Raw genomic sequence first — 19,126 nt, forward strand, 5'->3', positions numbered from 1 at the left:
CAACTTTAGTGAAGGAACTATGGTCTTTCGAGCATTTATTGGAAAGGTATGTTAAGGTTATTCCCTTCGTTCGACATGTTTCCTTAGAGGTAGTTAACGTTGGTGATCTTGTAGATGTAATTGTGAGTGGTTGGCTAATTGAGTGGTTATGAACCCTCATTTGTGGGACTCATAATCTTTGAAGAACGACCCTAAGTTAGTAACGACTTGGAGATTATTCATATATATTGTTTATAGCTAAATTTCTCGCCTTTAGCCTATTCAATTGTTGTTGTCACCCTTGGGGCTATTGTGGTTAGTTGTTGAGCTATGAACTGCCTATGGGGGCTATGATGTTGTCTAATAGGACTATGTTATTTCCAAAGAGGTCTATGTGTTCCCCACGGGGCTATATTGATACCAAAGAGTGTTATGTGTTGCCTACGGGGTTATTTTAATGCCAAAGAGGGCTACGTGTTGCCTACATGGCTATGTTGATGCAAAAGAGGGCTAAGTGCAGGCCACAGAGCTATAATATTTCCTAAGAGGGCTATGTCCTGCCTACGGGGCCCTATCGTTGCCAAAAAGGGCTATGTGACTTCTTACAATGACAAGGGGATACAGATTGGGGTATGTAGATTGATTTGGCACCTTTTGGGCTTATGGGGGCCTAGGTAGGTGGTATGTTTTTTGTACCTGCCAAGCTTATGGGGGCTTGGTTAGGTTGATGTTCGATCAGTTTTGTATTTTTAGATTCAGTAGCGGGTTAGCATGCTTATCTAAAATTTTGATTTCCTTACGTGATTGTTTTTGGTATATTATGATACTTGCTCACTTAGTCTATATCCTTTCATACTCTGTACTGACGCCCTATTGCCTTGAGGGCGCTGCATTGATGCATGCAGGTTCCGACAGACAACCCAGTAGACCTCCTCAGCAGCAGGATTGACTTCTATCTGATTGGCTAGCCCCTTTCCTCCGAAGCTGCCAGAGCTAGGAGGTTTGTTAGTTTTTGTTGTATATATCTTTATGGGTAGGCTGGGTCCTGTCCCGCCAATCTTTTCTACTCTTAGAGGCTTGCAGACTAGTGTGTGGGGTGTATAGCTACATTATGGCCATAAAAAGTTCATTCAAATTAGATTAGCGAAAAGTAATAAAAATACAGTAAAAAATAGAAGGGGGGAGAGGGGTGGGGAAAATATTTTGAATAGTTTTGAGAATACTATAAATTAGATAAATAATATACATATTATTGTCCATAAAACTTTAAATTAGAGAGATGTGAACACTAAAATAAAAACTATAAAATCACGTGTAAACACAATAAATATATATGTTTTACATTAATTAGAAAATTATTTAATGATTATATTAATTTAAATGACAAGCTAATAAAAATCAATACTACTAATTTAATGATTTTAAATAGAGAACAATATAATAGTAATAATAAAATATGATACATAAAATTTATTTGTTGTGTCTATTAACATAAAATTAGTTATCGGGTGGAGGTGGGGTGGGATGGGGTGGGGTGGGGAGGGGGAGGGGGAGGGATTACATTTCATTAATGAGGAACAATATGATAGTTGAACTTTTGTATGATTTCATATACTCGAACAAGATATCACAATAAAAAAATTTAAAATTAATATTTTAATATTATATACGCATAGCACGGGTACATATACTAGTAACATATATATAAAAAAAATGATGGAGACAAGACCATAACTAAAATTTTAAAAAATACATTCTCTTGTTCTCATTTTAATACTACGTCAGACACATACTTCTTCGATTTCATTGTTTGTGTTGAGGTAGAGTTAAATTCTATTTAGTTGCTTATGTCGAATCTGACCTGTTTATATTTGACCCGGCCCAATCCACTTATTTGTGAATACTATTAGTGTGCTTACTTATCTCTTTGAACCCCCTCAATGAAAATCATGCCTCTGCCTTGAAGTTCGCAATATTTGCAATACTTTGACATGTAATCGTATAAGAATTTTATCCATGTTGAGATGATTTCCCCAGAATATGTCTTCTTAACTCCAACATTGATCCGTTTGAGAAATTCTTTTAATAAGTCGACGTCAACCTTTACCTTGACAAAACTAGGTCTAGATTTTCTTATTGTAGCCATGACAACATGTAACGGTTTTCCCGCTGCTTTTGCCATCGTAAACAAGGATTCTTTAATGAAAAAGTTAGGTGATAGGGATGAAAAAGAGATCCACGCTAAGGCAGTAGTAGTTTCCGCCTCTGGGTTGAACTAGGGTTCCCACTTTAGAGATCACATCTAATATTTACTATGTCAAACACATACTTCCTCGATTTCATTGTTTGTGTTGAGGTAGAGTTAAATTCTATTTAGTTGCTTATGTCAAATCTGACCTGTTTATATTTGACCCGCCCCGATCCACTTATTTGTGAATACTATTAGTGTGCTTACTTATCTTTTTGAACCCCCTCAAAGAAAATCATGCCTCTGCCTTGAAGTTCGCAATATTTGCAATACTTTGACATGTAATCGTATAAGAATTTTATCCATGTTGAGATGATTTCCCCAGAATGTCTTCTTAACTCCAACATTGATCTGTTTGAGAAATTCAAGTCGACGTCAACCTTTACCTTGACAAAACTAGGTCTAGATTTTCTTATTGTAGCCATGACAACATGTAACGGTTTTCCCTCTGCTTTGGCCATCATAAACAAGGATTCTTTAATGAAAAAGTTAGGTGATAGGGATGAAAAAGAGATCCACGCTAAGGCAGTAGTAGTTTCCGCCTCTGGGTTGAACTAGGGTTCCCACTTTAGAGATCACATCTAATATTATATCGGTCTTTAGCCTTCAAAAAATATGTTGGTTCTGACATAACATGTACGTAATCTTTCATATTGGTAAGCCGAATTAGTATATGACTATCACTCAGGAATCCTTCCTTACAATCAGACTTGAATCTCACACCGTAAAGGATCAATTTACGAATATTTTCTAGATTTGACTAGCCGTAAGAAAAATTTTAAATTATGACATACTCTAAACCTTCTTTAATGATCATGATGTCAACCTCTTCTTCCTCCCATAATACAGTTGGGTCTCCATGGATGTAAGTAATATCTTTGATAGGGATATATATGCATTGTGATTTTGTCTTCTACTTTATTAAAAGTTGTTGCATAGTTCCATGGTGGTTTTGGTGGTGTTTCGTTACATTTGGTTATATTAGGAATACATAAAATTTAATACCACAGTATAAATCTATGTAAAGCAAAAAAAAAATCCCTCAATTTTTTTTAACCAATTTGTTTATTTTCTATATTTTATGTTTTATATTTGTACTAATAAATTTATTCAAATAAATTAGCTTACAAATTTTATTATTTAGAGAGAGTTGTTTGTTGTTAAATAAATCCAATACAAATCAATATAATATTTGAAATGTGAGTTGTTTAACATTTACTAATTAAAAAAGCAAATATATCACTACATGGAGTTTGTGATCTTTATTGAATGTAGTATTGTTGATATATTTATAAATCCAAACATCCGCATATGCTTGATGCAGGTGATACATTGTTGGTCTCTAAATGATGATTGACTAGGAAAAGTCAATGGTAAATGCAAAATTCGTGTTACTATTAAAACATTAAGGGGTCGTTTGGTGTGATGGATAAAGAAAAATAATCTTGGGATAATTATGTTGTACCCATCAATTCTTTGTTTGGTTACAAAGTGTGGGATAACTTATCCCAGGATTAATAATTATGACTGGGATAAGTTATCCCTACTTGTGGGTGGCATACTAATTCCGGAATAAGTTATCCCGGGATAAAAATGTAAAATAAAAAAATTACCCCCTTAAACCCTCTTTTATAAACAAACAATTTATTCTTAGAGGGTATTTTTGTAAACACAAAACTTACTCATAGAAATTATGTCATGTATATTTGACAAACCAAACAACCAATAAAAAATAATCTTAACATAACTAATACTATCATAACTTATCCATCATAATTAATCCCAACATAACTTGTCTTCAAACCAAACGAGCCCTAAGGGTTTTATTAATCATTTTATATATTTTTTTAAAGAATTTTTCTCAAATAAAATGGCGGTCAAGTGCAATCTAATAATAGAATTCTAATTAGGAAAAATATTTATCGTCTAATTATCATAATAAGATCTATATCTACCGAGACAAAGAATGAAAGGCAAGGGAATCTAATGTTTTTCATTTTCAATACTTTTCTTCAATGCAAAAAAGGAAAGAACATAAATTTCTAGGCTCCCCAAGTTATTTTAAAACACAATTTCCTATATAAAGTTGTTGGTGTTTAGACCAAAAATCATAATTTTACTTTCACAATTTCTTAGTGATAGTTTAGACATGACAAGAAAAATCAGCAAGGGTCATCAACGGGTTGACATGGTGAAAATTAAGAAGGCGAGTAACTTAGGAGTTACGTTTTCTAAGCGTCGTGATGGTCTGTTCAAAAAGGCTAGTGAACTTTGTACGCTATGTGGTGCTGAAATTGTCATTGTGATATTTTCCCCCGATGGCAAAAATGTGTTCTCCTTTGGTTACCCTAGCGTGGAAACATTGGTGGAGAGGTTCCTTGGGAGGAACCTCCCTCCACCAAATAACGATGTCCACAATCAACAAATCGTGGCTCGTAGAGAAGCTAGTATTCGTGAGCTCAATATCAAGCTCATGAACCTAGAGGGGGTTCTCCAGATGGAGAAAAATCGTGGAGAATCCTTTCAAGAAATTAGGAAGATATCTGATGGTGTATGGTGGGAATATCCTATCGAAGAACTTAACTTATTCCAACTTCAACATTTGAAGAAGGCATTGGAAATTCTAAAGAAAAAGGTTGAAAAAGAGGCACAAATGATGAATAATAATGCATTCCCATTTCAGACATTGGGAAGTGCTTGGACTCCTCCAAATTGTGCTAGCTAAAGTTCTTCATATGGACTCAATGTTGGTGGACCCTTTGCTAATAGGGTTAGTGGATTTACTTCTTCCATAGTTCCCAATTACTAGTGTGCGTGTTATGGAATTGTCGAAAGTGAAATTAAAAACTTAAATATTATATTAAGTGTCTAGGTTCATTTGTCATTTGAGGTGTTCATCATGAAATGTTCATGAGTTATGATTCAATCGAAGTCAGTACTAAGTGTTGTGTTCATTAGATAATGTTCATCAGTTATGATTCTGTCGAAGTTAGTAATTTTAATTATATATGTTATGTTATTAGTCCATTGTCCTGTTGATTTTATCCTTTGAATTGCATAATATATAATCTCTTCTTTATCAACATATATCAAGATATTACAAACTTGTAGAAAAAAACGTGATATGCATGTATTATCATATATCGCACTAGAATTTATTTCTCCAATACTCTCGAGAATCTCCTCCAGATTACGCAACCCATGTAGTATTAGTTACTCAAGCATCGCAAAATTATCATTACCTACTTCCCTCCTTTGCAGATCTGCTTCTACAATTAGTAGATATTTAAATTTGTGAAACACAACATCTTATTTAGTGTCCAATATGTTCAAGCGAATGCAAAAAACCGTTCGAGATTGGGTAAATTAGCCAGCAAAGCCATGACTTCCCATGGTATACAAGTACCTTTTAAGGAAAATATCCCTAGAGAAAATCATGATCGGGTCAATGGATTGTAAAATCTTTAGCTCTTTTAGATTCAGAGTTATTCTTATGATTCCGCAGCAAAAGGAGAATAATGAAGATAAAGTATGTTCAAGTTATTGAAAAGCAAAGTTTTTTCTTCAATACCATGATTTTCTACCACAATAGCATTATATATTAGCAAAGTTATTCAATTCTTGTAGAAACATATCTCAAATATACAAGCTGAGGTATTCAATTGAAAATACGTCCAATACCTTAAGCAACTTCAACTGTAAAACATCTATTTTGGAATGTCTACTTGCACTGAAATAAAGGTGCGAATTATAACATTGTTGTGTCGCATACGATAATCATGTTTCTCTTCAATTGTTGATAGAAGGGTCACTCTCCGTTGATCATATAGGGATTTACTTAGGCATAGTTAGCGAAGAAGATCATGAATTTTCAACTTCTTATCCTTCCATTAGTCCTTTGTGTACAAGCCAAAATTAGACTTCTATGAGTTAACTCTTCTAGATATTCAAATGACTACTACTCAACACTCTTTTATTTCTTACAACTCACAATTATATTACTTTCACACTATTTTCTCACAAACTAAGAAGTAGTTTGTGGAATACTCTCACTCTCTATTGCTTCTCTATTATTATTATTTTTGGTGTGTCTTCTAGGGTTCAATTACTACTCTATTTATAGAGTTTTTGAACCTCTTGATTACATCATTAGTGAAATAAATGTGGTAGCCAAATTCCACAAAATTTGGCTGCCAAACTCTACCAAAACTCTACCAAACTTTGACTACCAACTTCCACAAATGTGGCTACCAACTTTCACATTTGTGGCTTGCCAACTTACAGATTTGTGGAAATGAAATTTCAACATATGTGGCTGCCAAATTAGTTGCTGCCAAGATTTTATTCACACAACTCTCTGCCTTAATTTAGATTTTTCTTCTTTACTTCAAGGCTTGATCTCAATCTCTGAAAATCTTCAAACTTGAGAGGCTTTGTAAAGATATTCGTAACTTGTTCATGAGATTTCACATACTTGAGCTCTACCTCTTTCTTGGCAATGCATTCTCGGATGAAGTGATACCTTGCGTCTATGTGCTTGCTCCGATCATGATACACTGGATTCTTTGGAGTTGCTTGCGCAGATTTGTTATCAACACAAATCACTGTAGCTTCAATTTGCGGTAAGTTGAGTTCCTTCAACAATCTCCTCAACCAAATAGCATGACAAGTACATGATGTCGCTGCCACATATTCAGCTTCACAAGTCGAGAGAGTAACAATTGATTGTTTCTTTGAACTCCAAGAAATAACACAATCACCCAAGAAAACACAAAATCCGATGTTCTTTTTCCATCATCAACATCTCCTGCATAATCACTATCACCATATCCCACAAAAATAAAATCATTAGAAGAAGAATAAAATAGTCCAAGGTCGATTGTACCTTTTAGGTAGCAAAGAATTCTTTTAGCGACCTTCAAGTTAGTGGAGGTAGGAGCTTCCTTGAAGCAACTTAATACTCCAACCGCAAAGAGTATATATGGTCTTGTACATGTCAAGTACCTTAGAATTACTACGATACTTTTGAACATAATGGAGTCCACCTTTTCTCCATCATCAAACTTTGACAATTTTTTTCCACATTCCATTGGGGTATTCATAGGCTTGCAATCAAACATGTTAAATTTCTTCAAAATCTTCTTTGTATAGCTTTCTTGAGATATGAAGATGCCTTCCTCCATTTTCTTCACTTCTAGGCCCATGTAATATGACATGAGCCCTATGTCTGTCATCTCAAACTCAAAGGACATAGCGTTGTTGAAAGTTTCAAATAAAATTGGGTTGTTACCCATTAGAATGAGATCATCAACATAATGACAAACAAGCAGAATATCATTAGTATGAATTTTAATGTAAAGAGCATATTCATGGAGACAACGAGTAAACCCATTGTCTTGAAAGTATTTGTCAATGCGGCTATTCCAAGCTCGTAGAGCTTGCTTCAACCCATATAAGACTCTATTCAACCTCAAAACCTTATCTTCATGCTTTTTAACCACAAAACCCAATGATTTCTCAACATAGACTTCTTCTTCAAGATATACATTTAAGAATGCCGATTTGACATCTAGTTGATGGATCTTCCACTTCATTTGGGCCACTAAAGATATCAATAAACGGATTGTCTCCATGCGAGCAACAGGTGGATAGACTTCCTCATAGTCGATGACATGCCTTTGTTTGTTGCCTTTAGCCACAAGTCTTCATTTGTATCTCTCTACCTCTCCGTGGCCGTTTTTCTTCAACTCGTATATCCATTTGACTCCAATTGCTCGGTTATCCTTGGGAAGAGTCGTTAACTCCCAAGTGTTGTTCTTCTCTATTGACTGGATCTCCTCCTCCATTGTTTGTCTCAACCTTTTATCAGTAACAACTTCATCAAAATTCATTGGTCCACTATCAACAAAGAGACAACACAAAAAATCAAAATTAGTAATTTCTTTTTTGTCATCATAGATTTCTTGGATGCTCCTCATCCTATGTGGTCTTTCACTTGAACTCTCTTGAGAAGATGGAGATGCGACATTTGCTAGTGAAGGAGGTGGGGTTGCATCCTATGCAAGTGCCACGATCTACTGTTCTTCTTCATCTCCAAAGTATGGAAGAAAATCATATGTTCTTTCTTCCGGAGTCTCCCAATTCCATGATGCTTCTTCATCAAATTCAACATCACGACTCACCACCACCTTGTTATTGCTTGGATTGTACAATTTGTAGCCTTTTGAACTCGCGTCATAGCCAACAAACACATACTTGACACTCCTATCATCAAGTTTATCTCTCCCTTGATATGGAACAGGAACATATGCTATGCTCCCAAAGATTCTCAAGTGCTTGACATTTGGCTTTCTTCCACTCCATGTTTATTGAGGTCTTTGATCTAATACATTTTTTGTTGGAAACATGTTGCTAAAATAAACTACTTAAGAAACAGCCTCGGCCCAAAAATAATTCGGTAGATGTTTAGCTTTCAACATACATCTAGCCATATTATGAATTGTTCGATTCTTTCTTTCTGCAACTCCATTTGGTTGGGGAGAGTAAGGTATCGTTAGAAGGCGAAGAATTCCATGAAATTGACAAAAGTCATTAAATTCTTTTGAAGTGAATTCGCCTCCTCTATTGGACCTTAATGCTTTTATTTCATATCCACTTTCTTTTTCTACAAGTGCTTTGAAAATTTTAAAGGCAACAAAAACATCAGATTTTTGCTTCAAGAAGTATACCATGTCTTTCTACTGAAATCATCAATAAAGAGTAAGAAGTATTTTTCTATTACCAAAAAAAGGTCGATCGATTGGACCACACACATCGACGTGTACAAGTTGAAGTGGCTTAGTTGTTTTTGATGTAGTATCCTTTGGAAAACTCCTCCTTGTATGTTTTCCAAGAAGAAAAGCTTCACACTACTGAATTGGATGGTTGATTGATGGAATCCCATCAACCAAGTTCTTGTCTCCCATTGATTTTAGTGCTTCAAAGTTCAAGTGCCCAAATCGCATATGCCAACATCATAAGTCATCTTGCACATTAGCCTTCAAACACTTTGCATCGATGGTTTTAAGATTCAATGGGATCAACCTATTCTTTGTCATATGAACTTCAACAATCAAGTTGTTACTTGAATCTCTAATCCAAGGATGCATATTATTCATATGAATATCGTATTCTTTTTCAAGAAGTTGACCCAAACTCAAAATATTACTTTTCAATTTTGGGACATAATAAACATTGTTAATCAATTTATGGCCACCATCTTTACAAGATATCAAAATCGTATCCCTTCAATTTGGATCTTTGAGGTATCTCCAAAAGACACATTACCTGTCACCGTCTTCGTTATCTCCACAAACTTATCTTTGTGGCCACACATATGATTGCTTGCTCCATTGTAAAGATACCATAAACTACAATCATTTGTATCTTCTTCTTGGAGTGCTAATAACAACGTTGACTCATCTCCGTCTTTGTTGTTGTCAACAAGATTAACTGTCTCTTCAACATTACTGGGGCATTCCCAAGAGTAATGTCAAATTTTATGATAGTTATAACACACAATTTTAGATTTTTCATACTTCATTTCATTTTGTACCTTGATATGCTCCACATCCTCTACCTCCTTGTTGACCACGACCATGACCTCTCAATGACTGGTGACTCTTATTTTCATTGTTGAATTTATTGGTATAACTTTTTCCTCTTCCACGGTCTTGCCACTGTCCATTTCCTTTGTAACTTTTCTCAACTTTAAATCCTTTGAGTGATGCATGGGTTTTGAGAAGTTGCTCTAGTGGCTTTCTTTTCTCCTTTTCATTTTTTCTTCGTGGGCTAGTAAAGAACCTTCCAATTGTTCTACCGCCATAGAGTCTAAATCTTTAGAATCCTCAATAGAACACACCACATAATCAAATTTAGGTGTTAAAGAACGAAGGATCTTTTCTACCGCACGCGCATCATGTACTTCCTTCTTGTATCTTCTTAGTTGATTTACAACAGCCATCAATCGTGAACAGAAATCTGAAATGGATTCAGATTCTTTCAATTTTAAAACTTTAAAGTCAACCCTTAGAGTTAGAAGTTTTATCTTCTTTACTTTATCAACTCCTTGGAGAGAATTTTGTAAATCTCCCAAGCTTCTTTTGAGCTAGTTGCATCAACCACCTTCTCAAACATGCCATCATCCAAACATTGATGGATAAGAGTGAGGGCCTGTTGATCTTTCTTTTTTGTTTTTAACAAGACCTCCTTTATATTTGAGGGTAAAGTTTCCTCATTAACGGGCTTTGTATACCCTTTGTCTACAATGTCCCAAACATCTTGAGAGCCAAGAATGGCTTTCATTCGTAGACACCATTTTTCATAATTTTCTCTTGCGAGAAAGGGGTAATGAAAGGACAACGTGCTATTATTTTCCATGGCTCTGATACCACGTTGTTGGACAAAATGATAATCACACCCAGGATAATGTCCAAACTAAATAGTAACATAGGAAGAGAGTAGCAACAACACCAAATATTAAAATGGGGTAAATATGATACCCGAAGAAGTAATACTATAATATTGATGAAAAAAATTGGTAGTGTCAAAAGACGAACTACTCAACACTCTTTTATTTCTTATAGCTAACAATTATATTACATTCACACTATTTTCTCACAAACTAAGAAGTAGTTTGTGGATTACTCTCTCTACTCTCTATTGCTTCTCTATTTTTTTTATGTGTCTTCAAGTGTTCAATTACTACTCTATTTATAGATTTTTTGAACCTCTTGATTACATCATTAGTGACATAAATATGGTAGCCAAATTTTACAAAATTTGGCCGCCAAACTCTACCAAAATTCTACCAAACTTTGACTACCAACTTCCACAAATGTGGCTACCAACTTTCACATTTGTGGCAATTAAATTTCAACAAATATGGCTACCAAATTAGTTGCTGCCAAGATTTTATTCCCACAATGCGACCACTTCTAACCTTTTATTATTTCTAATCAACTTGGAAACATTAATCACCTTATCTTCAGGAAAACCTCCAAAGAAAGAATTGATTGAAACTGTTCGGGTACAGTACCAAAGAGTCAGTTCAGATTTTCCTCAACATTCTACCAATTATCGTATGTTGGGTCCATTTGACCAAGAAATTTTGCAACAAAAACAATCGAGAGAGGTAATCCTCGACATTGTAGTACAATATGCTTCTCTAGTTCTACAAGTAGAGGAGGAAACAAATATTTTTTTGAATGATTTTTTGGATAAGTTTAAAATGACATCAAGACTTATAAAATACTTTCTATGAGGTGGAAAATCAGGATAGCTGACATAATCAGCAACATACAAGAGCCGAGTGGTTAATAGAATTCGACTTCTATTGTCATCATTTGGAAATATTCTTTGTATTTGGTATCATGCCTTAGTACTCCATATATCATCTATGACAATTAGAAATCTCCAACCCTTCAGACCCCTTTACACAATCCTCATTAGTTGATCATCGCTCATTTCTTGATTGCTTCCTGTAATTGTAGAGACAACTTCAAGAGGCATTTGTCTCTCATTGTATTCTTCGAAGATAGTGTCCCATGCGTGATTATCAAATTGAGAAAAAATATAATCATCATAATATTTTTTGTCAAGAGTTGTCTTACCTATATAGCACATACCAAAAATTGGTACAAAAACTAAATCATTTGTTTAGGCAGTGAGGTGTTCAAGTATGGCATTGAAGTCATCCTCCATCCCAACAATTGTAGTTTCCTAAATTGTATTTTTTTTTCTGGTGAGGACTTGTTCTTCAGATTTTCTTCAGTGCTTGTTCAACTCAATCTGTGGCACTTCTTTCCTGAGAGAATCAACATCTTCTTCCTAGACTTAGTGGGAAGAGTCTAGAGTCTCAGAGAGGTTTGAAGAAGCCTGTAGAATATTACTTGGAAGGCCTAGACTTGTAGAGAATTCTAGAAGAGTGGCCTATTGTAAATATGTAGGGACTTCTTTAGCAATTTGTTTTTGCACTTTAGCCCTTAGGTGTGAAGTATACATAGGAGAGCATTCATTTGTAACAAATCAAGAAAAAGCAAGAAATATTACAAGATCATGAAAATATTGTAAGTTGCTGAGTGTCGTACATAGAGATTAGTTGAAGTCTATGTCCGTAACATCCTTCTCTAAATTAGCTAAAACAATGCTTCTTAGGATTGATTCAACTTTATCTTCTACTTTATATATTACATCTCTGATCCTCTTTTCTATAACCTTAAGAGTTTCAATGTATTTGGCTTCCTTTGTCGTATCATCAAGAAAAACTTGCATAGTAGAAAGACTTTGATAGAGAGATTGAACGTGTTTTTGTGTACAACTTCAACAAACCAAAGACCGGTTAGGTTTGAAGAGTTGTTCCAATGTATATATAAGTGAAGAAAGAGCAGCATATTTCTTTTTATAGGTTTTAAGTATTATTTTATAAATTTCCTGATGTTAAATTCCCGCGCAAAGCGCGGGTAATTTTACTAGTGTTTACATAAGTGAAGAAAGAGCAACATATTTCTATTTATTTGTTGGAATAACTAAAAGATAGTGTCTTGCAGATTTAATCTCTTTGATTTTGTCCAGATTGTTCACTTTTCCATCTCTAAAATTTTATAATTGGGGGACAAAGACATAGCATACTTACCCTTTATTATTTGTTTAGATAAAAGAGATGATGCATGAGAACACAACCAATAACAAAACAAGAAAATCAAATTGCTTCACTTAATTAATACAGTACAATAGATATGAGATGCACATGTACAACCCAAGTTCTTTTCTATTTTTTAATTGTGAGACAAGGTGTAGTGCACTCATTATGTTCACCAGCAACACCCTACAATTTAAATTGATAATTAATCTGAATATTGTAAAGTTCGTGTAGAAAATACACTACTAAAAAACTATTAATAAACAACAGACGGTGTCACTCCAAAAACCGACGCCATTTGCCACACTGTCCGTCACTTCTTAATAAAAATAATTATTTTACAAAAAGCAACGGACGACATTTCTTAGTCTGTTGCTTTTTCACGAATTTTTGCGCCATATATATATAATTAATATTTATTTATTTAATATATATAGAGACGCCGTCCGTCGCTTTTTATAAAAATAATTATTTATAAATTAAATAATAACCATGTTGTCCGTCGTTTTTAATTTGTTTTATTTTATTAATTTGTTTTTAAAAAGCGACGGACGACATGTTTTAGTCCGTCGGTTTTTGATCAAAATATCTAGTCAAACTTTTTTAAAAAGAGACGGATAGCGTCTCTTAGTCTGTCGCTTTTTGGTCAAAATGTTGGTAAAATATTTTTAAAAACGCGACGGACAAAGAGACGCAATCCGTCGCTTTTTTTAAATTATGTTGAACCAAAAGTGGGGATTTCCCCATTTTCTCATTTCTCTTTCTCTCTCTTCTCTCCCTTCTCTCTAAAACCAGATGTGACGCCACTGCCTCACGCCGCCCCACATTCTCTCTCCATGAGCACTAGTCCTATCGCTGCCTTACCCCGCCGGTGCCACCACCCGTCGTCCCCACTACCTCTTTTCCTTAGTTTGTTAAGTTTAGGGTTTAATTTTAATTTTTTTTAATTCTAGTAATATTTGATTTGTTATAAGTTAGTATATTTTTTTTGTTTTTTAAATTGTGTTTTTCAATTTTTAATTTGTATATTTGATTATTGTAAGTTAGGGAGAGAATTGGGGATTGTTTATTTTAGGGTTTTCATTTAATTTGGGGATATTTTTAATATGATTGTGAATTGAGTATTCGAAGTTAGAACTAACAAATAATTAGAAGTTAGAAGTTAGATTAATTGCATTTTCCAACTTTGAAATTCTTAAATTTAGTATTTTTGAAAGTTGAAGTTAGAAAAATATTGAATTGTATATGGAAGTTAGATTATTTTGAAGTTACAAAAATATTAAATAGTAGAAAGTTGAAATTAGATTAGTTGAATTTTCCAACTTGGAAATTCTTGTATTTATTAAGTTTAAAAGTTGAAGTTTGAAATATATTAGATTGTACACGAAAGTTAGATTACTTTGAAGTTAGAAAAATATTGGATAGTATATGGAAGTTGAAAATAGGTTACTTGAATTCTTGAACATAGAAATACTTGAATTTGAAGTTTATAGAGAACTAATTTTAGATATTAGATATGAACTTGAATTTTTGTAGGATTTTAGAACTTTAAGTTGTGAACTTTAGAGAACTTGAATATTTGTAGAATTTTAAAACTTTGAACTTGGAACTATCTATAACACATAAGTCAAGAACGATATTCTTTTGAACCTAATCACGCTCTATCAAAAGCTATTTGACATAAAGCAAGGATATTTGGGCACGAAATAAGAATAGGAACACTATGCCTTAAGTGATATGACTGGTAGCTTACAGGCTTAGAAACACTTCTCAACTATGCTATTCTTTCTGCTTACCACATTTCATTATCTGAAAATCCTAGCTCCCACTAGAGTATATGACTACTCTTACAAATGTCTAAGTCAAACCGTTTGCTCTTATTGTATTCAAGCCTAACTCAAAATCAAATAGTACTAACATAGGGTGATTATTCTAATATAAATCACAAGATTCGAGTTTTACACCTCTATAGGAAATCTCATCCCCAAGGATACTCCTTACCACCACATTCAACAAACCTCGAGTCTTAATAAACAACCACCTAATGCATCATGCATTCATCCACATGCTACTAACACCACATTCAAGTCTACTACTATAACCACTCCATGAACTCCTACTAACCAATCGTTATAACAATTTCTCATTCTCTCATCACTTCTACCAACACAACTTTATAACCTAAGATGGAATTAACACACCATCACTATCACAATAAGAAAATAACAATCCTCTTATCTATCATCACACAACTCTCAAAACTAAAAGGATCACTAAGAAAACTTTAGGGAGAAAGATCATAAGCACGATTCATTAGAGAGTTCTTATATAAGAATATGCATGACATAACATTATTTGCTAGACCTTTAGAAGAAATCATGAATTTTCAAGATTGAGCATACTTGCGACATGACTACTTAAATGAATAGGTTCATATCATGAGGATGATATCCATAATTTTATGGAGTAAGATTAAGATCAATGGTTTAAAGTCTTTCCCCTTCATTCTAGAAACTGAGCATAGCTGTGAATCTTTCTGAAGTGTATGAGCATAGGTCATAGACTTAATTCTTATATTAGAAACATCAACAAGATATTGTAATAACTCAACGTGTGGAATACACAAGATTATGAATGAATTGGTATATCTATGAAACTCTTTCTGAGAACCTCTCTATCACATTCTCAACACTTCACTTGACTTCTCATCTTATCATCTCCCCCTTAGGTATAAAGTTGACATTTGAAAGCTATGGATTTATTCTATCATCTCTAAACTAGTCCACATTCCCTTTACACTAATACATGGGAGATGTGTATCGCATGCCTACTGAACATTCCATAAGCAGGTACTAAAACTCCTTCTAAGACTTATTTCTAAGATGCTTCTATTAAACTCTTCTCATTGGCTTATAAGGCCACTTCATCTAGCTCTTTAAGGAAAAATAATGCTTACTTCAGCCTATTCCACATTGATAACTCAATTATACTATCTAGGCATATATAAAAAGTCATAAAATTACTTGGAACATCGTCTAGTTACATACAATCTCGGGTACACGTCTTAATGCTGTTGTTACGCTTATGACTTAGCCACACTTCACTGCCCTTATCTAAAAGTTAGTATCTCTCACTTGTACCACTCATATTCATTGCAGCTAATATCTCAAATCTTCACCTACTCTATATCAAGTCTACCAGATCAGATCTCAATACTAACATCATCACCCTCATGTTTCCATTCTTTTGATCACAACAATCATTTCAAATTCAAGCTTAATTTTTATTACAAAATGATTAACGTTTCACACACACCTCATCCAATTCTAGGTGCAAACAATTGTTAGTCTGTATAAACCCAACAATTGAGTTGGGGTCGAATCCCACAGAGCGAGGTACGTGTTCAAATTCAATTAGGAAGTATAAATGTATTCTAATCAACCATTGGAATAGAAATTATCGAAAAAAACATGAATCAAATTTAAAGTGGTGACACAAATGTCAGATGGGGGGTTTTAGTTTGCAATTATCAACTACACAGCAGTCACAAACACTTCGAAATAACAATAAGGAGAAGAATTCTCGGTATCTGATCGATTATGGGAAAATTTTGATATACGGGTAATTGAAACCACTAGTAAACAACTAAAAATTAGTAAGTACGCTAGACTATGAGAGAGATAGCTTTCTCTCGAACAACTAGCTAAAATCATGTGATTCTTTCGAACATCAACAAGCATAACAATGAAAAATAGCCCACACCTTAATCCATCCACTCTTTCGAGCTAGATGGGTAGGATTGGGTTTAGGATTCACTCTCTCAAGCTAAACCCAGTGACGAGTCCGAGATTTGGACTCATTTAGAGATTTGTTTATATAGAATTAGTGTCCTCAAATGCTTAATTTGTGCCAATAACTGATGTGAAGTCCATGATTTTTAGGTACATGGGTTGAGGAACAAAGCCAAGACAGTAGTAGGCAAGAAGGACAACACAAGCTGAAAAATAAAGAGGAAAAACAAATCTGATGATCGCCTAGAGAACTCGGCGGAGCGCTAAAAAAGTTCCAGGATCGCCTTAATTTACAGACCACTGAGCCTAAAATAAGAGGAATTTCGGCGAACTACATCTTATATCGGCGAATCACCGACTGCATCAGTGACGGACAACCATATCACCAAACAGTACTAATGGAAACCAGGTGAATGCAGATTGGCGAGCTAAGAGACTATAGGGCACATCGTGGAATGGAACGGCGACCCCAATCTGGATCACCAAAATTTACAGTGGCTGGATGAGGTAAATGTGAAGAAAGAAGGAGAGATGAGAGGACGATAGGCGAGTCGGTGAACGGGTCGGTGAAGCCCAACTTTCCTCACCGAATGGCCCAAAAATCCACAGGTCAGATTAGTATAAATTGATTTTTGGAAGAGAGAGAACCAATTTAGAAAGTGTGAGGAACGAAGGAAAGAGAGAAAAACACTGTTGTTGTTGATTTTGTGTAATTTTTGCACTATTTTCAATTGGTTATTGTAATAGCAAAGAGATTCTTCATAGAAAACTTTTGACTTTCAAATACCCAGCTATGGAATTTGTAGCAGGTATCAAATTTCATCTTTTTATGATGATTGGCTAAAACCCCAATCTTGGGGGTTTGACAATGTAACCAATTGCTTTGTTTAGCTTAATGGGTGCTAGTAATTTATTGACTTTTGATGTTACTTTGAAGTAAATCTAGGTTATTACTGCGGTTTAGCTTTTATATTGTAAGTTTATTGTGATATATTTTAGGGATCTACACTTGCTTGAGAAAGAAGTGTAGAACTAAGGTAGTAACTTGGCATCCTTAGCTAGTGGGTCTTGACAGTTTCAGCTTGAGAAAGTGAAACGCAAGCTCCATCCCTTGTATCTAGCTCGAGAGAGTAGATTTGATGAGAATGTGGGTTGGTCTTCTTATGGGATGCATTGAGGTTCGAGAGAACTCGGTGAAAACAAGGTATTTGTTCGAGAGAAAAGTGCCTTATCTAAAGTTCATCCTACCCATAAAAAATTAGCATGGTTGGTTAAGGATGTGCACCTATTGAGTTGAATTTGGCAGTTGGTTAGTCATTCCCCCAAGTACTACCTCCTAATTTGATTGTCCCCTGTTGATTGTTGAAGTGTTTGGTAGTCCGACAATTGTTCGTTTGGATTAGTGCCGACATTTTCAAGTTTGGTTGACAGATTTGAAAGAGATTTGTGTGTTTAGCTGACAAAGTCACCATCATAATATCATAATCGAATTTAAAAGAAAGCTACTCCTTATGGGATTCGGCCCCAACTCATTTAGTTAGGTTTTATACTGACTAGCGATCGTTGACACTTAGAATTGGATGAAGTGTCCTTGAAATGTTAATCAAAATGGTGTTGCTGTCGGGGAGTAGCATTGTTTAGAGTTCCTTTATTGAAGTTAAACTTGTGAAATTGTTGGTTGTAGTAGGATCGATTAGGCTGCATTGTGTTCGTGTTGTTTGGGCTGAATAGAAGTAAGAATGAGTGAGGCAGAGATGAATGGTATCCAAGCAGGTCACCAAGATGGTATCAATGATATTAATAGTGTGTACAACCCAACCTGTTCGAGTGAAATGGGTGCAATCTGCCTACCATTAACTGATTAAAATGCGATATTTGAGGTCACGAGCACAACTCTTCATCTATTCCAAATGAAGGAACTTTATGGAGGGTTGATTCATGAAGATCCACTTGAACATGTGAAAATTTTTATAGATGTTTGCAGCCCGTTATCATTCAAGAATTTGTCGCAAGAGTAAATTCGGATCAGGTTATTCCCACTATCTTTGATGCGGGAGGCTAGCAAATAGTTGGCTGAGTTACCAAAGAATTCTATCACGTCATGGGATGAGCTCACCAGGACAATCAATACTAGGTTCTTTCCTCCGTCGAGGATGATGAAACTCAGAGATAACATTCATGGTTTTAAGCGATTGGAGGGTGAACCCATCCATGAGACATGGTTGAGATTTAATAAACTTCTACTTCAATACCGAACTCATGGGCTACCAAACAATTTGCTACTCCAATATTTTTACCGGAGTCTTGATTCGGAAAATAAAGGAGTGGCTGATCAATTGGTTCGAGGGGGGGGTGGGAATAATGTTGCAATCATTTGAGGTGGCTTCATTTCTTCTTGATGACATGACGAAAATAAATCAAGCTTGGTAC

General features: G+C 34.8%; 1 protein-coding gene and 1 pseudogene across 1 annotated transcript; one reads left to right on the forward strand and one right to left on the reverse strand.

The window, feature by feature from the left end:
• Window positions 1-4,376: 4,376 nt before the first annotated feature.
• On the forward strand, window positions 4,377-4,952 carry LOC125810986 (agamous-like MADS-box protein AGL62). The gene has a single exon (XM_049490510.1). It carries the CDS (start codon window positions 4,377-4,379, stop codon window positions 4,950-4,952), a length of 576 nt encoding a protein of 191 aa, XP_049346467.1.
• Window positions 4,953-11,241: 6,289 nt separating this feature from the next.
• On the reverse strand, window positions 11,242-13,203 carry LOC125810401 (putative late blight resistance protein homolog R1A-3; annotated as a pseudogene).
• Window positions 13,204-19,126: the final 5,923 nt, after the last annotated feature.

This window comes from Solanum verrucosum, unplaced genomic scaffold, assembly GCF_900185275.1.
Source record: "Solanum verrucosum unplaced genomic scaffold, falcon-dt-bn FXZP01000886.1, whole genome shotgun sequence".
Taxonomy (NCBI): domain Eukaryota; kingdom Viridiplantae; phylum Streptophyta; class Magnoliopsida; order Solanales; family Solanaceae; genus Solanum; species Solanum verrucosum.